General features: G+C 48.1%; 1 protein-coding gene across 1 annotated transcript in view; it reads left to right on the plus strand.

The window, feature by feature from the left end:
• Nucleotides 1-23,935, plus strand: part of OSBPL3 (oxysterol binding protein-like 3) — a 152,558-nt gene extending 128,623 nt beyond the window's left edge. Inside the window, exons 16-22 of the mRNA XM_014537035.1 lie at nucleotides 2,643-2,780; nucleotides 8,883-8,946; nucleotides 10,757-10,835; nucleotides 13,620-13,764; nucleotides 17,009-17,185; nucleotides 20,412-20,569; nucleotides 23,790-23,935. Of these exons, the coding sequence (XP_014392521.1) occupies nucleotides 2,643-2,780; nucleotides 8,883-8,946; nucleotides 10,757-10,835; nucleotides 13,620-13,764; nucleotides 17,009-17,185; nucleotides 20,412-20,569; nucleotides 23,790-23,916 (888 nt within the window). The 3' untranslated portion in view covers nucleotides 23,917-23,935. The remainder of the gene's footprint in view (nucleotides 1-2,642; nucleotides 2,781-8,882; nucleotides 8,947-10,756; nucleotides 10,836-13,619; nucleotides 13,765-17,008; nucleotides 17,186-20,411; nucleotides 20,570-23,789) is intronic.
• The last annotated feature ends 555 nt before the right edge of the window (nucleotides 23,936-24,490 follow it).

Consider the following 24,490-nt stretch of genomic DNA (forward strand, 5'->3'; position numbering starts at 1 on the left):
TTGCGCTTCCTCTTTCTCCAGAACTTTCCATGTGATTGTTCTGATAAGCCTGGCTGGAAAGCCTGCCCTGAGGGCTGTCTGGGCATTTATTTTTACTATCCCAGGTGGATAGAATTTAATCTCTCAAGCTGTTTTTCTCGTCGAGGATAAATTTCCCTTGAGAATGATTTTGTTTATTTTTGGAATATTTCCACAGCTATTTCCTAGATTTTCAGAAAATAACACTCTCAGAAGAGATTTTCACATAAGGAAGGTTCTTTTTGTGTTTTCTTCCCCCTCCTCCTTAGTGTATAGAATTGTTACTATGTGTTTTTTGAAGCTCATCCTAGAGAAGGTCACCTTGTTTGTCTACTCAGTTTCCACTGAGGGGCTCCCGAGTGTTCCGCATCGGTCCCCGTTTGGGGAACTCCATGGTGGTGAGACTGGACAGCTCAGCCCTCACATGTTACCTGCTCAGCAGGGAGGTCACTGTGTGGGAGGCTGGGACTCCAGTGTGTTCCCCCAATGCAGAGTCTCTGTCCTGGGCATTTGCTGAGTGGCTGACTTGGAGTTGGCACGCCCCCTTGGGTTCAGGTCATAAAGCCACCTTCCAGCTGAGAGAGCTGAATTCTTTCCTAAATTCTAAGCATTCTGCAGCTTTCCTCCTAATCAAAACGTCATTACTTTAGTGATTTGAAGATTAAAGGGAACTCTAACTAGTGGGTGAAAAGAGACATCCCCGAGGCATTCCACACAGCCTCCAGGGACTTCTCCATCAAGGAGGCTTTCTTGTTACCACAGATAATAAGAGTAGGAGAGAAAAACACACTGTGTGTCTTTTCAATCTTTGTTACTCTTCCCCAGAGAATTTCTGCTGAACAAAGGGAAGCAAATAGCTTCTAAGGCAAGTGTTAAAAGTCAGCGTTTGTGGACAGCTTTTTTCTGTGAAGGAAAAGTTTGGCGTTGAAGATGAAAGTATTCTTAAAGGTGCTTCATTCTTGCCACAATTAAGAAACCCTTAGGATGTTCAGCTGACTGATTGGTGTAATTGACCTTGAGAAGAAATTTGAGCAAAGGATTTGCATTCCGGCACCAAGTGCAGGAGGGGAAATCCAGGAAAGCTGGGAGCCGGAACCTTCCCCTGGGCTTGTGCTCACTGCTCTGTGGGTCAGCTTGGGCCCTGCATAGATCTCTCTGCTGTCCAGCCAAAAAGGAGGATGCTTGCTTGTGCCTGCTCCCTCCCCTGTCTCCCTCAGCATTATGAGTGACTCCAGGTTCATGTGTGCATTTTGTTCTAGTTTAAATTGGGAAGGTGACTCAGGGTTGGCTCAGCGTTCAGTATAGAGACTGTGACCTTGCTGATGAACAGGTAACGGGCATTGAGGAAGCAGAGAGAGGAACAGTTACCCAGGTTTCAAGAACAAAGGCTGAATGGAGCATAGTGATCCGTGTTTATAAACCACCCAGCCGCTCTAGGGTGCCCTCTAGCGTGAGGGGGAAGGTGGCGCCTATCGGTGAATGGCTGAGGAAAGGTGTGAGTCCAGTGAACACTGATGAAGGGCACTCAGCTTTTCTTCCCAGAGAAGCAGCTTCGTGACAGGTGCTGGGAAGAGGAAACGTGGAGATGGTTGCTCAGTATTAGAACGCAGAAGCTGCTCTTGCCACTTAAGTTTAATTTTTTTGCTGCCCGCCCCCCCCCCCTTCCCCAGAAAGACAAAAAAAGAATGTGTGTTTTGGGGATCCTGGAAGGGAAACCGATAAAAACGCCGAGGGCCTCACAGTGGGGGCCATGCGGGGATCTGGTTTCCTGGTGGTCACCTGTAGTTTTCCTTCCCTTTCCTGTGTGAGTTCCCTTTTGTCCTCCCCCAGAAGCAGAACTTTCGCAAAGGCAGGCACCGTGCTCCGTCCCGGGGCTTGCTGCTCAGGCTCAGGCAATGACTCGCACAGACGTTCTTTTGTCAAAACGAGTTTTGCTATTTCTACAGCATCAGATTGGGAATGGTTAAACTTAGGTTGCGAATTTCTGAAATTTGAGGAAAGTTTGGCTTTTTATGCTTTTCTTCCTCCTTCTCCCCCAAAACCTAAGCAGGACATCAGGAGTCTCGGGTGTTGTCAGGTCCGGAGGTGCTGGGCCGGGCTGAACAGCTCACGAACAGGGCAGTTCACGTGGCACAGAGCGGCATGTCGAAAGCCTGTGCCACCGGGGCGGCATCAGAACAAATGGGCGGTTTGAACATGTTTGGTTCATTTGTCTCTGAGGCCACAGCGAGCATTACTGAAACCTGCAACTTTAAACCAAAGTTGGGCTGCAGGTCATGGGTTTGGTTCCCGATCAGGGCACATCCACAATCAGGGTGCATGAGAAAGGCAACCAATGGATGCTTCTCTCTCACATTAATATCTGTCTGTGTCTCCCCCGCCCCTCCTAATCCTCCCTCTCTAAAAAAAGGGGGGGAGGATTAATTAAAAATAAATAGATAAAACGAAAATAAAATAAAAATTAAACCAAAAGTGGTTTGGTTGTCTTTAAAGCAGAGGTAAATCTTTGGCTTCTGAAAAAACCTTAAAGAGAGAAAGAAAGCCTTTTATCTTGCTCATATCTTGGTAAAAATAAATGTCTTGGTTACAGGACAATAACGACGCTCTCTCCTCCTTCCCCGCAGGTGTACGTGGCCGCCTTTGCCGTGTCGGCATATGCATCCAGCTACTACCGCGCTGGGAGCAAGCCCTTCAATCCGGTTCTTGGAGAAACATATGAGTGTATTCGTGAGGACAAGGGCTTCCGGTATTTTTCAGAACAGGTGGGTATACACCTTCTTGTTTGTTGTGTCCACCCTTTAGTGTTGTGTCCACCCTTTAGTGTTGTGTCCACCCTTTAGCATTGTGTCCACCACTTATACTGGAGGAGTCGCTTCTACCTCCCATGGCATGTGCTTTTCAAATATTTGTGTTCCACCTTTCACTAGTTTCAAAGCAACTCAGATGATTATAGGGCTTTTATACATGAAGAGAGGGATCGAGTTCCCTTCCACAGAAAGCTAGCCACCACCCCTGGGCATGAAGGTCCTAGCACTGCTGAGCTCTCTGGCTTGGCCACACGTATCAGCCGTGCCCTTTCTGTTCCAAGTCACAGGGAGAGGACATTTCTAAGTAAGAAGCATTTGCCCAAACTGCCATTTAGGTTTAAAGGGTGCACCCTCAGCTTGTTGACACCATCATTTTAGAGCATGAACGCCCCCATCAGGATGGGTAGCACCAAATAAACGCATTATTCTTGATTTTAAGAATAATCATTCATTCATGTATTTATTCACTCGGTCCATACATATGTATCGAGCATATACCACGTGCCTGGCATTGCCCAGGTGCTGGGAGAGCGCACGGGGCGGGGGGTATGTATCGAGCATATACCACGTGCCTAGCTAGCATTGCCCAGGTGCTGGGAGAGCGCACGGGGCGGGGGCTGCGGGGCCTGTCCTCAGCGAGGGTGAGCATACTGCATACCTGTGCAGCCAAGGTCCCCGATTCCACATGACTCCTCCCCTCTCAGGATTAGCAGAGAACGACACTCAAGGACAGCATCTCTGGAGCCAGACGGCATAGGTTCCTTTCAGCTCCACCTCTTACTAGGCTTGTCACCAGGTCGGCCGCTTCCCTCTGTGCTGCAGTTTGGAGTGGGAGTGATGGTCACGGACAGGCTTCAGGTGGCTTTGCAAGGGTTGACGAGGTTCTCTCTCCGAGGCTCTGAGGCCGTGAAGTAAAGAGTGTGGTGTGAGTGTGCTCTCCTTGCTCATGCTGGACGGCATGGTTCGCATTAGTGTAATGTTGGCAGCAGCCAGGTACATCAGTGAGGAATTGCTTAGCTAAAACAGGGTGCAAAGGTACTGAAAATAAAGATAAAAACAATCCCCCCCACCCCAGTTAAAGCAGCAGCCAAACATGCCCACCCTCCGTGTACCCTAAATGTCACCTGGGAACATTAAACATGATTGCTTTGATACATTTCTCTCCTCCCCATTCTTAGAAAGCTGAGGGGAAATGAAGGGGGGGTTGCTAAAATATTATTTTCCTTCCTGACACCCTGCTGCCCTCTTTATCAAAGGAGGTGCATTATGGGGTAGAAAGGGAAGGGCGGTGTGGCTGACAGGTTTATGGAAACGGTGCTTGTCTTAACTGCACATTGCAAGCAGCATTCTCTGAAACTCAAAGGAAAATGGATACACGATAATCCCAAAGCGCATTTTCAGTAGCTTTCCAGTTAGAGCCTGAAATGAGAAATTAAACCCTGGTATCAGGGAGGTAGGGGGTTAAATCAGTAGTTAAAGAGATATGATAATCTGATTCAAATTCAAGTGGGTTATTTAAGTACTGAACCTAAAATGGAATGAGAATAAATGAAAATGTAATTTGGTTACCATGGCATTATATGCACTCATGTGAAGAAATAAAGGCCCCAAATAGCCCCAAACTCCAGCCGACAATCAGGACAGGATGAATAGGTATAGGAAACAATAGTAACATGAGCTTGTCTGAAGCTAAGCTTCAGCCCCGGGAGCCCTGGCGGGGCAGGGCCAAGTTCAGCACCTGCTTGGGTTTCCGCTGCGGTGGTGTGGAGAGAGAACGCGCGGCGATGGAAAGAGCGTTGCGTAATGTAGTCTTCAGTTCTGTGAAACGGATCCCCAGGAAACAGGCGAGAGAGAGAGATCTGGTCACTGTTAGCAGCATAGGGTGTGCTGGGTAGAATGTAGACCTGCTGCCAAGTCCCAACTCCACCACTTCCTCTGTGCCTGGCCTTGCATCAGCGACGTACACTTTCTGAGCCTCAGTTGTTTCTTGATGACATAAGAGGCGATGCTTAGCTCATGGGAATGTAAGGCTCAGGTGAAATAATACACTGATGTGTAGAGGGAACGTTCAGCATGTGGTTACTGCTCTTATATTTAGAGGTAACTTTAAAAATCTTTTTTAATATACAGTGTTAAGAATAGTAAGAGGAATGTTGAAATAAGATGTACTGTATCTACGCTGCTAATTCAAGTGGTTTGAAGGGGGGCATAATGTCCCTGGTGAGTCTCTGACAGAGAGCCAGGCAGGAGGCGGCAGGAGTCCCCACGGCTGGCGTCACCAGGGTGATGCCACTAACCCTGGTCACGGAGCCATTTCCTGTGCCTGGAACTGAGCCCCATGGCCTTGGGCGGTTGGTTCGTTTAATACACCCAGGAATGCATGAGCCCCCAGGGGCCGTCCCACCAGCTAAGGTTACAGAGCCTGGTACATGAACGAGCCTGCTGCTCTGCATGGGCTGTGGACCAGAAGGCTTGGTGAGCAGGCCCAGGCAGACTGTCCCCACCCCTGGACAGAGCACTCGGGAAGCCAACATTGTGATCATGAGGCGAGTGCCCTGAGGAGGAGAGGTGGCCGTTACCCCGATGGGGATGGGCGGGGCTGCCCACTTGCCCCAGGGGCGGAGAGAGTTTGGGCCAGGCACCTCCCTTTCCTGCCAGCGGGAGACACCTCAGCCCAGTCCCTCCCCCTCCTCCCCCCCACCTGCCCTTGGTTATGCCGAGAGACCTTCTACTTTAACACATCTAAAGAGGCCAAAGCGTCTGTTCTGTCCTGGGCGGTCCCTGCCAGCATGGCTCTTCCTGCCTCCTGCCCAGGAGATGTTCTCCCTCCATGGAGCCAGCCACATGCCACTCTCGTATGTGGAGGTGACACAAACGCTTCAGCTTTCAGAGCGGGGCTCCTTTGCCTTCTTGTACCCCTACACTGAGTAGAGGTCACTGAATGACTAATATCATAAACTGGGAAGGACCCCCAAATTAACATTTTTGGGTGGAATTTTATTCTAACGAGGATGTTGATGGAAATCATATCTCCCAGTGAAAGGGACCTCGAAAGGAACAAGGGTAGCTGGCTTCTCTACTGTGTTTTCTAGGCATTTGAGAATTGGTGTCTATCCCTTTCCCCCAAGCCCTGGGCGTGTTGCTTTGTGGTTTGGTGGGTACGTGGATGTTCGAAGTGCTCAGTGGTCCGGGAGGTTGAAGTGAGTGCTACTTCCCAGAGTCCAGCTACATCGAGCTCCGTTTTTCTCCCTAAAAGACCCAAAAATGCCATGTCAGAATGACTCAGCTGTCAGACACCAGAGGAAACATTTGCTGTTCAAATTCTCCTCATAACAGTTAAGGTGTGCAGGGTGCTTTATGTTGTTCCAACTTGAACAGGTTCTTATTTGATCTTATTTAAGGGGCGGGGGGCGAGGGCATCAGCACCTCCCAGCGCCCCTCGGCCAATGCGCTGTTTCCATCCCCATCCCTTCTCCATCACACTCTTGGGGTCTCTCGTGTAGTTTAGGTGCTGCGCTCAGAGCTGCTGGACTTGGGCTGCAGATGGAAAATAGCCTTTTATACTGTCCAGACTGTGGGCTCTGGTCTGTCATTGTCACTCGGCCTTGCGTCCTCCGACTCACACAGGACGTTGTTCTCAGCGCCCACTGTGGCTGGCGGGTGGCCTCTGAGGAGGAGGTGCATCTGGAGTAAGTTATAGACATTCCTGTCATATGGTCCACCGTCTCGGGGAAGGAGCTTTCTTTGTGCCAAGAAATCTGAGTCAGCCGTGGCTTTCTAAATAAGCCCAGAACTGGGGGTGGGGTGGGGGGGTCAGGCAGAAAGGACTTCCTTTCTCTCCTGGACTGTCTCCTGCGGGTGAGTTACTCCTCACTGGCTCCCCCTGCTGCCTGGCACGGAGCTCTGCTATGTGGGGCTTCATCAGCCACTGGGGGCTCAGGAAACTCCCTTCAGTTGGCGTGGCTTCTCTTCCTACCTTTGGGAAAGGTTTGGTCTAAATTTAGAATGCGCAGTTAAGCTATTTCCTGAAAGTGGCTTTTCCTGATTCGCTGTCCCAGTCATTTTAACCATTTACCCACCCATCCACATACTCTCGACAGAAAAGCCGAGTGGAGTTATTGAAAGTTACTAAAATGGAAGAGTCACCCTGGCCGGTGTGGCTCAGTGATGGGAGCGTCGACCTTCTGGAGGGTCTCAGTTCAATTCCCAGTCAAGGGCACATACCTGGGTTGTAGGTTTGATCCCCACAAGTTGCCCTACAAGGTCAGAGGCAAGTCAGGAACTAGGAAGACTGTCTAGTTAGGTCTCGGAACAGCTGCAGAATTGATGTATTTAAGGGATATTTTTATAAATCCAAAAAAAGGAAAACTTAAAAAATACACAAATATTGAAATGCATTCTTTTCCCATCTGCTTCCCTCCTCTTGGTACATTCAAAGCATAAATAAAAATGATTAGGTCAGGGTGAAGAAAGACCTCTGCTATATAAATAAATTACAGGATTTTTTTTATTGCTTAAAGTATTACAAATAGTAGTACATATGTCTCCTTCCTCCCCCCCCCCATTTACCTCCCCCGGCCTCCCCTACCCACCAGCCCCCAGTACATGCCCTCACCCCCCTGGTGTCTGTGTCCATTGGTTATGCTTGCATGCATTTTAGGAGGTAGGTTTCTAAAAGGGCTGGAAGTGAAAATTGCCCCTGAGAATCCCACAGACACAGGGAGGGGCTGTGTTCTTAGGAGGCCTGTGGGAATGACTACCGTCCAGGGGCAGCAAAGGTGCATCGCCCATCACATCTTGGATCTGAGATGGGTGCTCGCTGAGAACTGAGAGATGCCACAGCTGTTTACGAGTTTGCCTCTGCTTCTCTTCGGGCCGAGCTGGCAGGTGAAAGCCATCCGTTCAGCGTGTATGTGACAGGACTCCAGATGAAGCTGCCCCTGCCGTTCTCTGCCTACAGGGGTGGCACCGGAAGTGGTTTTCAGACCATGTGCCTGAGGGTCCAGAGCTGTGGATTTGAGCATTGTCAGCCACCACCTCCCCGCCACCCCCACTCCTGAAAACCATGATATAAACAAAAAATGCTGGGTTTTCCCTTTGCTTCTTTCCTGTCAGTGTGTTTGGGAAACCTTGCTTAATCTTCCTGGTTTCTCTCCTCGTTTGTAATGTGAAGCCTAGCTGGATGCTCTACATGTAAGATGCTTGGCTAAGAACCAGCTGACAGAAGTTTCTGGAAACACCACCGCCAACGTCACTCTGGTTTTACTAGTACTGAATTATAATAACAGCACACTTACCGTTCACGTGCCTCAGTAACTGAGGACACATTTCCTCATTAGCTCCTTCGTTAGTGAATCAGCCGGAAGTAATGACTCCAGTGTCAAAAGGCAGGGAGTCGGCTACCGTCTCTGCCCCAGGGGACTCTTTTCTAGAATGTAATTGCCTATTTACTCAAATTGCCTATTTCTATTATGACAGAAAATGAGTAAAACTTTTTTTCCTACCAGTTGACTAATATTTCTTCAATAATGGTTTGTAGACACATTATTCTTTTTAAAAAAGTGATCTTGAATTCGTCTTCCTGTAGGTAATTTGCAAAGAGACTGGACATGTGATGCAATTTTCAAAAGAGTGAAATCTGCTGAGGCATTGAGAGTTTTTGTGTTGCTTAGAAGTAGCGTTTAAAAATATTTGTGATTTGACAATCTAATTAAATGCAGGTGCCCTCAGAGCAGCTGATAGGGATTTTGACATGGGTAGCCGATGTCAGATTAGAGGGTTTGTGAGCGGGCAGCCCTGGCGTGCCCTTGTTTTTATTTTCACGTCTTTCAAAAGGTGTCTCTGTCCTCCTCTCTCACTTTGCCACTTTTCTCCGAGGCTTCCATTCACCCCTAACAAACTGGAGCAAATTGGAACTGACCGCATTAGAAGCGCCTTCTAAGGGACAGACTTGCTAAAAGAAAACCGACGCTGAGCGTTGTTACATCTCAACGCAAGGGAGAAGGAAGGGACTTCAGGAGACACACAGTTAATGTTTTTGGCCTTTGTTTCCAACAGGTCAGCCACCACCCACCTATCTCTGCATGTCACGCTGAGTCTGAAAATTTTGTTTTCTGGCAAGGTAATGTGCTAATCTATTCAACCCCCTCGTTTTTTGTGATGTTAGATTTTTATTTTATTACGGAATGGCTGTTAAATGCTTGTTAAGATTAAAAGTGGGCCCTGGACTTGGAATCTCTGGGCAATCGTTGCAACTTGTCACCTGCTTCTCATCTCTCCTGCTCCTATTCCTTTCTCTATATTGCTGCCAGTTATCTCTGCAAAGTCTGTCTCTAATCACATCAGTTCTCTGTCCAAACAAACATCTTATTTTCCCTTGAGGCTCACAGACCAGACTTCTTAGCCAGGCTGTAGAGCCCAGTGGCGTTTGTACACATATGTCTTCCCACTCTTCTCTCTAACCAAGCATGTTCTTCTTCCATTTCACCACACAACATACTCAGCCAGTGAGCTCTCCCAAGGGAGGGACTTCATCTTCTCATTAGCTTCCCTAGAACTCAATTTCTAATTATCTATATATACTAGAGGCCTGGTGCATGGATTCATGCACCGGTGGGGTCCCTCGGCCTGGCCTGCGGGGATCAGGCCGAAACTGGCTCCTGACATCCCCCGAGGGGTCCCGGATTGCGAGAAGGCGGTTCTTGGATGACACACCCCAGAATCGGGCTCCCTCCTCTCTGGTTCTAGATGCATCACCCAAGAATCACAGCTGCCAAGTCACTGCAGCTAGAAGGCGGTTCTTGGATGACACACCCCGGAATCGGGCTCCCTCCTCTCTGGTTCTGGATGCATCACCCAAGAACCACAGCTGCCAAGTCACTGCAGCTTGGCAGCTCCTGCTTTGAGCGTCTGCCCCCTGGTGGTCATTACGCATCATAGCTACCAGCCAGTTGGCCGGTCGCTTAGGCTTTTATATATATAGATAAAAGGCTAATATGCTAAGTGTCCGACCGTCTGACTGGTTGCTATGACACGCACTGACCACCAGGGGGCAGACGCTCAACGCAGGAGCTGCAGTGACTTGGCAGCGGTGGTTCTCAGGTGATGCACCCCGAAACCAGAGAGAAAGGAGCCCGATTCCTCGTGGGGCCGCGCGATTCCACCTATGGCCATGGGTTATGTTGTTGCTGGGGCACTGTTGGCCCCGAATCTGGTTTACTGCACACTTGTGTTTGCGTTCCACACCCTGTACAACAGCAACTTTTCAAAGTGCCCTCTCGCACTCCGGGACCCCTCGAGGGATGTTGGAGAGCCGGTTTCAGCCTGATCCCCGCAGGCCAGGCTGAGGGCCCCCACCTGCCAGAGGAACCCTGCTCACTCCGCAGATGCCCTTCGAGCCACAGTGCTACCCCCGGTGTGGCCAGCCGGGGAGGGACCAAGGGAGGTTGGCTCCAGGGTGTGTCTAGTCTCCCCCAGTCCTGCCCTGCCGGCCACCTTCTAATTAATTTCCTTTCAATGTGCACGAATCCATGCACCAGGTCACTAGTAGATAATAAAAAGTTATCCTGTGCCCAGCTGGCATGGCTCAGTGGTTGAGCATTGATCTATGAACCAGGAGGTCACAGATCAATTCCCAGTCAAGGTACATGTCTGGGTTTCAGGCTTGATCCCCAGTGGGGGGGCGGGGGTGCAGCAGGCAGCTAATCAATAATGCTCTCTCATCATTGATGTTTCTATCTCTCTCTCCCTTTCCCTTCTTTTCTGAAATCAATAAAAAATATATTTTTTAAAGTTATCCTATATGATAAGGGGTTTTATTATGAAGAGATTGTTTGGTGTCATGATTGATCATTTATGCAGCCGAAGAACTCTTTTGTCTACCTAGCTCTCCTGGTAAATGTGTAATAATACTTGGTATTATTTCATTTCAGATGTGAGATGGAAAAACAAATTCTGGGGCAAATCCATGGAAATCGTTCCCATTGGCACAACCCATGTGACTCTGCCGGCGTAAGTGCCTTTGTGGTTGGGAACCTTAGAGAACTTAGGGCCAAGATGGCAGCCTTAGGAGCAAGCTGCCCACGGTCCCCGATCCCTAAGGCGCTGGGTGTCTGGTTGGGTTTTTTAATGTGTTTGACAGTAAATGCAAGTATTCCTTATTGTGACGACCTCACAGTTTATTCCCCTCAAATGAAAATGCTTCCTTGAGACCAAAATTGCCAGCAAAGATGCTTTTTAAAAACTCATTTATACTTTCTAACAAAACTGAGAATGATGGTTTTCGTTAACGTGGTTGTCCTGCCTCACGGTCTGAATTCCTTTTCAGAAGGGTATAGCCTTGTTCTTTCAGGGATGATTGACACTTATTCATAAAACTAAATGTGGCCCCTGGAGCCAGGCTGCCAGGACCCCGGTGCTCGCTCTGCTGCGAGCTGATGGCAGATCCTGGAGGTTCCCTAACCTTTCTGGTCTCCAGTGCTGCCACCTGTGAACCGCGGATGATACACCACCCACTTCACAGGACTGCTGTGAAGATTAAACACGTAAACTAGTACTTGGCACATGGTATGTGCCATGCCAGTGTTTGGTCTTATTAATTATTATGCATCTGTTGAACTGGAATCTGAATACTTTCTCATTGTAAAAGATTTAAGATATATGTATCTTGAGATTTACACATATGATATATGTGTGTGTACATATAGGTGCGTAATATGCACACACTTGTGTGTACCTATATGCATATATAGATGTGTGTGCACATGTATGTGGGGGCGGGAGAGCAGGTAGTGAAAACCCCCATTCTTCCCCATGGCCACTTCCCTTCCCTAGTTTGGGGACTTTAAACAAGTCACCTCTGGCTCTCAGTTCCCTCCTCTGTCCCCAGAGGGGGCGGGTGTTCCATGAGGTCAGCAGAGGTAGCCAGGCCTCCGGCGCTTGCAGAGTGCTGAGGCTGGTGCTCTCGCCTTCGGTAGCGTGCTGCCTCCCTGGAGAGTGAAGGCTCAGAATGCCAAGCCCGGCCCGGTTCTCAGTGGGTGCTGGCTCCGAAGGTGCAGGGATGAGTAATCATCGCGTGACTTACTTAAAAAGCAGCGCTTGTTTGCATCCCCTGCTGGCTCCTCTGGGCATCACCCTCTCACCTTTTCCTCCTTTAGTTTCGGGGACCATTTTGAGTGGAACAAAGTCACCTCCTGCATCCATAACATCTTAAGTGGGCAGCGGTGGATTGAGCAGGTACATGTCTGGGTTTCAGGCTTGATCCCCAGTGGGGGGGCGGGGGTGCAGCAGGCAGCTAATCAATAATGCTCTCTCATCATTGATGTTTCTATCTCTCTCTCCCTTTCCCTTCTTTTCTGAAATCAATAAAAAATATATTTTTTAAAGTTATCCTATATGATAAGGGGTTTTATTATGAAGAGATTGTTTGGTGTCATGATTGATCATTTATGCAGCCGAAGAACTCTTTTGTCTACCTAGCTCTCCTGGTAAATGTGTAATAATACTTGGTATTATTTCATTTCAGATGTGAGATGGAAAAACAAATTCTGGGGCAAATCCATGGAAATCGTTCCCATTGGCACAACCCATGTGACTCTGCCGGCGTAAGTGCCTTTGTGGTTGGGAACCTTAGAGAACTTAGGGCCAAGATGGCAGCCTTAGGAGCAAGCTGCCCACGGTCCCCGATCCCTAAGGCGCTGGGTGCATGGCTCAGTGGTTGAGCATCCACCTATGAATCAAGTGGTCACAGTTCGATCCCCAGTGTGGGGCATGCAGGAAGCAGCCGATCAAGGAATCTCTCCATTATTGATGTTTCTGTCTCTCTCTCCCTCTTAGTTCCTCTCTGATATCAATTAAAACATATCTACACTAATAAAAGAGAAACATGGTAATTAGTGTACGACCGCTAAGAATGATGGTTTTTGTTAACGTGGTTGTCCTGCCTCACAGTCTGAATTCCTTTTCAGAAGGGTATGGCCTTGGTCTTTCAGGGATGATTGACACTTACTCATAAAACTAAATGTGGCCCCTGGAGCCAGGCTGCCAGGACCCCGGTGCTCGCTCTGCTGCGAGCTGATGGCAGATCCTGGAGGTTCCCTAACCTTTCTGGTCTCCAGTGCTGCCACCTGTGAACCGCGGATGATACACTACCCACTTCACAGGACTGCTGTGAAGATTAAACACGTAAACTAGTACTTGGCACATGGTATGTGCCATGCCAGTGTTTGGTCTTATTAATTATTATGTATCTGTTGAACTGGAATCTGAATACTTTCTCGTTGTAAAAGATTTAAGATATATGTATCTTAAGATTTACACATATGATATATGTGTGTGTACATATAGGTGCGTAATATGCACACACTTGTGTGTACCTATATGCATATATAGATGTGTGTGCACATGTATGTGGGGGCGGGAGAGCAGGTAGTGAAAACCCCCATTCTTCCCCATGGCCACTTCCCTTCCCTAGTTTGGGGACTTTAGACGAGTCACCTCTGGCTCTCAGTTCCCTCCTCTGTCCCCGGAGGGGGCGGGTGTTCCATGAGGTCAGCAGAGGTAGCCAGGCCTCCGGCGCTTGCAGAGTGCTGAGGCTGGTGCTGTCGCCCTCGGTAGTGTGCTGCCTCCCTGGAGAGTGAAGGCTCAGAATGCCGAGCCCAGCCCGGTTCTCAGTGGGTGCTGGCTCCGCAGGTGCAGGGATGAGTAACCATTGCGTGACTTACTTAAAAAGCAGCGCTTGTTTGCATCCCCTGCTGGCTCCTCTGGGCATCACCCTCTCACCTTTTCCTCCTTTAGTTTCGGGGACCATTTTGAGTGGAACAAAGTCACCTCCTGCATCCATAACATCTTAAGTGGGCAGCGGTGGATTGAGCACTATGGGGAGATTGTCATTAAGAACCTGAATGACGACTCCTGCCACTGCAAAGTGAACTTCATCAAGGTGAGCGGTGGCCCTGGGTCTCTACTCCACCCTGGAAAGGCCTTATAGAGCTGGGGCCTCATGTGTCTTGGGGAACCTTTCACCTTCACTTCTATGCCAGCAGACAAACAATGCCAGCTGGGGTCCCCTGGTCCCAGCCCCACTCTCTCACCTGGACCAGGGCCATAGCTCCTCCCGGCCTCTACCCATCCTCCCCCTGGTCTGTCCTCAGGGCAGCAGCCAGAGGGTCTCTTCTGAAATATGTCAGCCCGGTCAGCATGGCTCAGTGGTTGAGCATCCACCTATGAATCAAGTGGTCACAGTTCGATCCCCAGTGTGGGGCATGCAGGAAGCAGCTGATCAAGGATTCTCTCCATTATTGGTGTTTCTGTCTCTCTCTCCCTCTTCCTTCCTCTCTGATATCAATTAAAACATATTTAAAAAATAAAATAAAACCTAAGTCATATGCTTCAGGATGGATGTACCTTGAAGACCTGCTGAGTGAAATATGCCAGCCGTCTGATTCCATTCTTGTGAGGTCCCTAGAGCAGTCAAAGCCACAGAGACAGAGCAGAATGGTGGTGGCCAGGGGCTGGGGAGAGGGCCTGGGGAGTTGTTTAATGGGCAGAGTTTCAGCTTGGGAGGATGAAGAATTTCTGGAAAGATATAAGGCAGTGATTGTACAACATTATGAATGTACTTAATGCCACTGAATTCTACACTTACAAATGGTTAAAAAGGTAAATTTTGTTATGTATGTTTTACCACAATTTTTAAAAATGGAAGTTGTGTTATATTTGACCAAATCCTCTGACAACGTCCGTCTTTCTCACGGAGAAGCTCGCATCCGTACAGAGGCCCACAGGACCGGCTCAGTCTGCACTGCCCGCACCGCCCGTCCAGTTCACATACACGTGTACACACACGCGCACACTGACCTCACTCCTCCAACCTCAGCTCCTGCCGGCCCCTCGTCCCCATCCTTCCTCACTGTCCTCTGACCACACTGGCCCTTCTCTCTTCATTCTCTCTCCTCTCCCCAGATGCTTCCATCACCTGCCCTGTCTTGTTAGTGACTCTCTATCACATCCCATTTCCTTATTACTGTCTGCAGTTAACTGCCCCATTGATTTACTTGTTTATTTTCTGTTCCCCACACCTCCCTCGCCGTTCCTGGCTCCAGAAAAGCAAACGCCTGCTCACTCTCACTCCTCACTCTCACTTGGGGTGCAGCTGCTGCCTGGATATGGGGCCTGGCCCCCAGCAGACTCATCACAGGGTGAATGAACAGGCTGGCCTGAGGCAGAACACCTGCCAGTCGGCTTGGCCTTCCACCAGCCTCAACTGGAGCCTCCTCCCACCTTTCTTCCTCCTCAGATGCCCTCTTGCTGTTGCAAATCTCAAGTACTTAACATGGCCTTAGAGCAGCGGTTCTCAACCTTCTGGCCCTTTAAATACAGTTCCTCATGTTGTGACCCAACCATAAAATTGTTTTCGTTTCTACTTCATAACTGTAATGTTGTTACTGTTATGAATCGTAATGTAAATATCTGATATGCAGGATGGTCTTAGGCGACCCCTGTGAAAGGGTCGTTCAACCGCCAAAGGGGTCGCGACCCTCAGGTCGAGAACCGCTGCCTTAGAGTGTTACCCCCTCAAAAAAATGTTTGCACTGAATTCAGATCAAAGTTCTAAGCAGAGTTATTAGGTTCTAATTGTGGAACTTCATGGGGTACCTCTCCGTACCACCGGTAGCTGGTGGGGGGCATGATGGAGAGATGCACTGGGGTCTTTCTTACACCCCATAAGTCAAGCTGGGTTGTAATCAGACGTAAACCTGGTAGAGACTCACATAAAATAAATATGGCCCTGCCTGAAAGCTTCATTAAGCTCCCTGCAGAGAAGAAGCAAAAGGCTGTCTGGCGCGGGAATCTGCGCACCCCTGCTCCCGTAGCCCCCTTGTCCAGCCTTTTCCCCAAGGAACCCTGCCACCCACGTGGCACTTGCCCACTGAGGGACAGAGAGTAGGTGTTTGTAGCCATGAGCAATGAGAAGAGTTCGGACACTGAGCGTGTCCCTGGTGTTGAAAGAGCCTGAGAGCAGATGCAGGCGCTGCAGTGAGCAGGACCGCCGCCTCTGGCGTCCCGTCCTCTTCCCAGCAATGGATAGTGGGCAAACATCTGCAAAAAAGAAGTGAGTCCTGCTTCGGAATAAACTGCGGAGCCTGGACAGTGGTTCTATCTTTCTCGTTTTTGCAGGACGCGAGGACTGGCTTAGGAATCTCTGATTCAGGTGGAGATGCTGCTGCACTCCGCCCTTCTCCCTATTTACCAGACTAGGAATGTGGCCTGAAAATGCCACTCAACTTTATAGGTTTCCAAATATAGATCCTGCTTTAGCTGAAAACAGCAATTGGATTTTCGACTTATGGAGTAATGCCTTCTTTTTTTTTTTCTCCGTAGAGATTTTGTAGGGCAGCCAGGTAATTGAAAGATCTGGAAAAAATCAACTCTAGGGAGTGAGAGCTCCCTCTGCTGGGCGCGGTGTAGTACTGTATAAAACCCTCCAGGCTGAGCTGAGCCCAGCTGGTCTCAGACCAGGACCAACCACAGTGTGAATATGCGTTGCCTCAGGTTTCTGTGGTTGGAGGGACAGATCTAGATGGGGGGGATGCTAGAAAATTTCTTGGTTTACAAAGCAGCCACCTTTATTGGTTTACAAAAGATTGTCTTGTGCCTTTAGAGAAAAAAATTACACGAATTACATTTCTTTTAAATTGCAATTGTCAGGCCCTAGCCAGTTTGGCTCAGTCTATAGAACGTGGGCCTGCGGACTGAAGGGTCCTGAGTTTGATTCGGGTCAAGGGCATATACCTCGGTTGCAGGCTCGATCTGCGGCCCTGGTCAGGGCATGTGTGGGGGCTTACAGGCCAACCACACTATTTGGCTGATGTAGAAGTGAGCTTTCCTATTTCTTTGCATGTAGAAAAAGTAGGGAAAAAAAGTATCTTACACACACACATAAAATTACCAAATGTTGGCTGGTTGAGATTGCAAACTCTAAAGAACTAGCTATTAATTTTTATTAAATAATTAAAAGTGTGATTTTAAAAAAGAGATAAGAGATAAGAGTCCAAAACTGGCAAACTATATGCAATATAGAATTTCCCTTATGGTTCTTTCTTTTTCCTCTCCCCTCCCCCTCTTCAAATCTGTAATAAGTTGACCCCAAAATACTCAACAGACGACTCCCCTTTGAATCCTAGGCAAAATACTGGAGCACGAACTCCCGCGAGATCGAAGGTACGGTGTTTGACAAGAGTGGGAAGGCGGTGCACCGGCTCTTCGGGAAATGGCATGAGAGCATCTACTACGGCGGCCCGTCCTCCTCCACCTGTGTCTGGAGAGCCAGTCAGTATCAGGGGCATCAGCCCCAGGGGATGGTGGGGGCGTGGCCGGAGGAACTGTGGAGGGGCGGGCGTCAGCAGTGGGCATCAGCGGCCATGGAGTCTCCAGGCTGCTTCTAACTGGGTCTGAGTTGTCAGTCCCGCTTTCATTCACCGGATCAGGTCTCAGACTCATTCCCATGCTCATCACCAGCACCTCTGTCACTCTGGGAGGCCCTGGGTTCTTATCCCAGAATGAGGCCATAGCTAATGCATGGCCACCATCTTCCATCAGCACCCAGCCGCCTGTGCCTGTGCCCGGGCACAGAAGGGATATCAGTCAAGGACAAGAAGCCGTTCTTTAGTAGGACAAGAGAAAAATGCTACCGGAAAAGCAGGGTGACCTGGGGGTTCTACAAGAGTCAGGGATTCCCCCAGACTCATCCAGCACCACAGCCACTCTGGCCTCGCCTGCCATCCCACAAGGATGCTGAGCCCGGAAGCAGCTGTGGAAGGACCACCAGGGAAGCCAGACCTTCCTAACAGGTCCCCAGAGCATGCGCAGACTAGTTCATCTCCGAAGTGTGTTTCCCAGTCATGGTCACATTATAAACCCCTTGTGCTGAGAGACCTATCAAAACAAAACAAGAAAACCATTCTAATGGTGGCTTAAAGCATGAGGCTATGTGCTGATACTTAATAATAAGCGAGGGGCGGGGGGTGGGGGGGGCCCAGGGTTGCTGAGAGGCACCCTGTGTAGGGAGCACAGATCATTGAGGGCACCTTCTGTGACTCCCAATATGACCATGATGTTTCCCTCATGGATGTAAATGTATCTTATCCCCACGGGGCAGCTCGCCGAGCAGGGAGAAGGGAGGACAAAAGAGCTTTCTCTGTTGTGTCTCTCCTTCCTCAGGAAGGAAGGGTTTCCAAGGGTCCCCCAGGAAATGCCTTTACATTTTGTCAGCCTGAAGCGGGTCCAGACCCATCCCACAGCAATCCTGTGCAACCGGGTAGGCAGGAGAGAGTCGGATGGGTAGATGCATCCGCGAGGAGGACACAGCGCCGCCTGACCAGAGCGGTCTCCATTAGCAAGGAAGGAAGGGAGATGCTGCAGAAGGGGCAGCCAACAGTGTCTCTTTCAGAGGGCGGCGGCCTCATCCTCCCCCACCACAGAGGTCATGTGCAGTGAGAAGGGATTGGTGCCGTGACCGCCGTCCTAGCTGCAGAGGCTCAGGGGCACACGTTACATCCTGCAAATGAAGCATTCACTTTCCTTTGCTTAAAGTGTGTATCACAGAGCAGAGCTGCCGTCCCCTATGGGTGCTAAGGTGGAACCCTGATGAAAGAACACTATGTGAGCTACTGTTCTTGTCAGTGTTGTTCACTGACTTCAGGTCTCTGCCTGGGCCATGAGCATCCAGGCCCATCTCCAAGGAAAACCACTGTCTTCACTCTGGGGGATGGAGACTGGGATAGATGTTTGAAGGCACGTTAGGAAGCTTTGGTATGATTTTCATGTTTAGGATACTCAGAACATTAGACCTAGAATTTGACAAAAAGGACTTCTGAAACTTCAAAAATGGTCTGGGAAAAAAAAAAGGCCTGAAGAAAGTTCATGGAAAATATTTGTATTCGTGTATGTGAGCAACAAGAGCTCAGGCTTTGAGTGATTTCATTAGCCTATGTTTGATTTACTCAATATGTAAGTTTGGGTGTTTTTAGCTTGATTTTTAGCTAGAATTCAAGTTAGGACAATACGTCTCCATGAATCTGCTCGGACAGCTATAACAAAGTACCACACACTGGGTAGCTTAAACAATAGAAATTTATTTTCTCATAGTTCTGGAGGCTGGGAAATCAAAGATCAAGGTGCTGGCACCTTTGGGCTCTGGTGAGGGACCTCTTCCTGGCTTGCAGGTGGCCACCGGCTCAGGGCCCCACCCTTCTGACCTCATTTAACCTTCATTACTTCCTTAGAGGCCACACGGAGGGGAGGGCTTCACCCTGTGAATTCTGGGAGGATACATTCAGTCTGTAACATTCTGCCTCTGGGCCCCAGATTCCTGTCCTTCTTACAGGCAAAATCTATTTATTCCATCCCAACAGCCGCCCAAAGCCTTACCTCATTTCAGCATCAACTCTGAAGTCCAAAGTCTCATCTGAATATCATGTCAGGCATGGGTGAGGCTTGAGGTGTGATTCATCCTCTCCAGCTGTGAGCCTAGGAAACCAAAATGTGCTTCCAAAATACAGTGGTGACAGGCAAAGGATCGGCATTCTGAAGGGAGACATGGAGGGATGACAGGCCCCAGGCAAGCCTGAACTAGCAAGGAAAAAATGTCATTAGATCGTAAGGGTCCAGGATAATTCTCTCTGGTTCCATGTCCAACCCTCTGGGCCCACTGGGGCAGTGGCCCTGCCTCCATTGTCCCCGGGCTCTGGGTGGTGGCCACCGGCAGGCTAAGCTGCAGCAGTGGGCCCACCCTTTGCCAGGTGGCGGCAGCCTCGCCCCTAGGCCTGTGCCGTTTGGGCCTGCCCTGGCAGTGGCAGCCTGGGGGCCTCTGAGTCACCCCAGCCACTTGCCCCTTGGCTCATGTGCAGCTGGAGCACTCTGTGGTCCCAGCCTGTGAAATGCCAGTAACCTGGTAGCTTTCTTCCCTCTGTCCCGTCGTCTCTGTCCCCTCAGTCCCAGCGGCTGTGTTTGTGCCAGCATAATCCCTCCAACCCTGGCTTCTGCTGAGATGGTTTTACATTAAAATAGGTGAGAAGAAGGGCAGGTGTGGAAGAAAGAACGTTTATTGACCACTTGCTAGGAGTTCAACACTATTTTAGGGAGTAGACAGAGTTTTAGGAGAATTTGACGTCTCTCAAATGAAAAATGGATTCTCTAGCCCGGCCGGAGCAGCTCTGTTGGTTGAGTGTTGTCCTGTGCACTGAAGGGCTGCCAGTTTGATTCCCCATCGGGGCACATACCTGGGTTGCAGGTTCGATCCCCAGTCAGGGTACCTACAGAAGGCAACTAATTGATGTTTGTGTCTGTCTCTCTCCCTCTCTCTCTCTCTTTCTCTCTCTCTCTCTCCATGTCCTTGGGTGAGCATTTTAAAGAACACACCTGGATTCTAGAGTGGCAGTCTTGTTTGTCAGTAAAATGGACCGAGAGCTTTTTTTACATGTTTATTTTAGTAAATGAACAATTTTTATAGCTTAAACAGTCTAGAAATTTCACAGTGTTTTATAAATTTGCTGTGCGACCCATACAGCAGAGGCCTTATCCTTGTAGGTAGGAAAAAACTTGCAGAGAAGAAAATGTATAGGGCAGTGTTCAGCTGCTAACCAGGATATTTTAATAGAAATGGAAGAGTTCAGAGCTGAGAGAAATGATGACAGGTCTGAGATGTTTATTACCACTACTGACACTCGATTTAGGCCAGACCAAAGGTAAGGATTTTTTTTTTTTTCTATCTTTGTCTGCAGAGATGTAAAACTTTTTATAAAGACTGTTATTAACAACTCCCAGGGCACCAGGGAGACCTGAGAGAGAGGGAATGTCATCAGGAATAGAGGGCCAGGGGGACTTGAAGCAGCCGTGTGGCAGGAACGGAGCCCAGCTTAGCGCTGTGTGTGGCGTGACCTTTAGTCACCAGTGGAGCCCCATTTCTACTGAAGTATCAAAAAAGTGTTTATTTTTAAGAGTTTTACTGCATTCAATAAAAATAAAACTTATTGTGTGTTGAAAGAATAAAGAGCATCCTCCTCCTCCACCCCTAGAATTTAAATTATTTTGATGCATTGAGAGCTAACTTTTGATTCTTTGTTTGCTGCTAACAAGCTGTGCAACATATAAGTCTTTTAATCTTTCTCAGCCTCAGATTCCTACTTTATAAAATGGAAAGAATTATCTCTCCCCCGAGGCCTTTCTAATTAAGACCCAAAACCCAGAAGAAAAAAAAACTATCTTTGTCTCCAGAGATGTAAAACTTTTTAAAAAGACTGTTATTAACAACTCCCGGGGCACCAGAGGGACCTGAGAGAGAGATAATGTCATCAGGAATAGAGGGCCAGGGCGACTTGAAGCAGCCGTGTGGTAGGAACGGAGCCCAGCTTAGCGCTGTGTGTGGTACGACCTTTAGTCATCAGTAGAGCCCCATTTCTATTGAAGTATCAAAAAAGTGTTTATTTCTAAGAGTTTTACTGCATTCAATAAAAATAAAACATTGTGTGTTGAAAGAATAAAAAACATCCTCCTCCTCCACCCCTAGAATTTAAATTATTTTGATGCATTGAGAGCTAACTTTTGATTCTTTGTTTGCTGCTAACAAGCTGTGCTGCAACTCATTTTATGAATTGGTTCTAGAAATCAAGATCAACTCATCTTAAAAATGAACATAAGAAAATGAACAGGTTGCCCTGACTGGTTTGGCTCTGTGGATAGAGCGTCAGCCAGGGTAAAATTTGACTTTATTAAAAGAAAGAAAGAAAGAGAAAAATCCATCAACACCCTTCATGGCAAAGTAAATAAAATACATACCCAGAGTGAATAGATAAATGACAAACTGAGGAATCTGTACTTGCAACTCATTTCATGAATTTGTTCTAGAAATCAAGATCAACTCATTTTAAAAATGGACATAAGAAAATGAACAGGTCACAAAATAAGAAATGCAGATGTCCCTTAAACATGAAAGATGCTCCATCTCACTCAAAGAAATGAAATTTTTAGAACCCCATTGACGTCCCATTTCTTAACCTATCAGATAGCAAAGACTCAAAAGTGTGGTGTACGCTGAGCCTATAGGGCAAAGGCGCACTAATAACATTGCTGGTGGCAATGTAAATGGTATAATCCCCATGAAGTGCTATTGGTTTTATATATATATTACAAACTCACCCTTTAACCCAGCAATCTCACTTCTAGAAATTTCTCCTTACAGGTACACTAACCCACGCACAAAATGACAGATATACATGGTCATTCATTGCAGCATTAATGATAAATTACATTTAAAAATTGGGAGCATCCCCAAAGTCTGTCAGTAGGAAATTATTTAAATAAATTCAGGTATGTCCACACAATTGAATATTATGCAGCTAATAAAAAATGAAGATGTCTGTGTGCTACCAAGAAAGATCTCCAAGATATACAAGGTGCAGCAAAAGTAGGTTTATAGTTGTTCATTTAGAAAATAATAAAATAATTAATAATACAAGAATAAACTCTGTTTCGGGTACTCATAACTGTAAAGCTACTTTCTCCCCACCCTGTATTGTTAAGTAAAGTTGAAACAAGCCTTGGCCGGCTTTGTTCAGTGGTTAGAGGTCGGCCTGTGGACTGAAGGGTTGCGGGTTCCATTCCAGGTCAAGGGCACGTACCTCGTTTGCAGATTCAATCCCTGGCCCAGGTTGGGTGCATACAGGAGGCAACCAATCAATGTGTCTCTCTCACAACAATGTTTCACTCTCTCCTCTCCTCTTCCTCCTTCCCATCCACTCTCTCTCTTAAAAAAAAAGAAAAAAAAAAAAAACAATGGAAAAAATATCCTTGGGTGAGAATTTAAAAAAAGGTAAGCCCTAACCGTCTTGGCTCAGTGGATAGAGCGTCAGCCTGCAGACTCAAGGGTCCCAGGTTCGATTCCGGCCAAGGGCATGTACCTTGGTTGCGGGCACATACCCAGTGGGGAATGTGCAGGAGGCAGCTGATCGATGTTTCTCTATAACTCTAAGACTTAAGAATGACTATATTAGATACAATTTATCTAGTAAATTTTAAATAAGTAGCTAGTAAATAAATAGGTAAAAATGAAAAGAAAATAACAGCAAAAAGACATCATCCTGCCTTGTACATCCAGATTGTACCACTGTTTTTTCATAGGTGCATCTCACTGGTTTACTTTACTTTTTTAAATCCTGGTAAAATATACCTAGCATAAAATTTTCCCTATTAACCATTTTTAAGCGTATAGTTCAGCAGCATCAAATACATTCACACTGCTGTGCAACCATGAACACTGTCCATTCTCCAGAATGTTTCATCATCTCAAACTCAAATTCCATACCTATTAAACAATAATGTCCCCATTGTTCCCTTCCCCCTGGCCCTAGGTCAGCCGTGGGCAAACTACGGCCCGCGGGCCGGATCCGGCCTGGTTGGAATGAATAAAACTAAAAAAAAAAAAACCGTACCCTTTTTTTTAATGATGTTTACTTTGAATTTATATTAGTTCACACAAACACTCCATCCATGCTTTTGTTCCGGCCCTCCGGTCCAGTTTAAGAACCCATTGTGGCCCTCGAGTCAAAAAGTTTGCCCACCCCTGGTCTAGAAGAATGCACTAGAAACTAATAGCAGGGGATTACCTGCGGAGTGACGGTGGGGTGGGCAGGAAACAGGTAGCAAGAATCAGAGACAAGGATGAGTGGGAGACTTTACTCCAAATTACTTTGTATAGACATAATTTTTTGATATATACAGTATGTATATATCACCAATTTAAAAAATCAGATCTTCCCTGACGACCTCACAATCTTGTTTTAAGGGTTAGAGAAGGGCCTATGTATAGGAGAGTGTTGGGAATATTCAGTTTAGACACCCGCAGTTTCAGCAGTAACGTCGCTCCATTTTCGTGGAGTTGAGTTCCTTTATTTCTCCCTCCACGCTCAGGTTTCTGGAAGAAGGGAACGTGGAGGAGGCCGAGGTGCAGAAGCAGAGGATTGAGCAGCTGCAGAGGGACAGGCGGCGGGTCTTGGAGGAGAACAACGTGGAGCACCAGCCGCGGTTTTTCAGGTGAGTGCCCAGGCCCTGCGGGGTACAGGCTGGTGGGTACTGGCGGCACCTGATGCTTCTGGTATGAAGAGTGAACAGGGGTGTCTCCTCCCCAAATAAGAGGCCCTTGGTGTGTTTCCAGCTTCAGAGTGGTGACACCTCCCCTCTGTGAGGGCTGACCTTCTGTGACACTGGGCTCTCGCTGTCCCCGCCTCTTCCTCCCCAGCGGTCCTGTCTTCTTGCCTCCTTTGCTGTGTCTCAGGGCGTCTAGCCCAGTGAGTTTGCAAGGAGGTGCTCAGTGAGTGCTTGTGGGAGAAGCAAGGAGACCGCCCTCACCGGGCCCCCGAGGCCGGCCAGCTTGTTAAATCCATGTCTGAGCGTGGCCCCCCACCGAGGTGTGTTTTACACAGCGAGAGATCATTAAGGATCACCCCGCTGGCTACCAACATGGGACCAAGTGTCCAAACTGCAGAAGTTCCAATGCACTTGGGCTTGGATTTGGAACATGTACTATTCATTTTAAAGTGACTTGCCAAGAAGGTCTCGTTAAAAAAAATAAAGCTGTAGAAGGGGCATCAGAGGTCATCAGCCCTTCGCCG

The sequence above is a fragment of the Myotis brandtii genome, unplaced genomic scaffold (assembly GCF_000412655.1).
Source record: "Myotis brandtii unplaced genomic scaffold, ASM41265v1 scaffold17, whole genome shotgun sequence".
NCBI classification, from domain to species: Eukaryota; Metazoa; Chordata; class Mammalia; order Chiroptera; family Vespertilionidae; genus Myotis; species Myotis brandtii.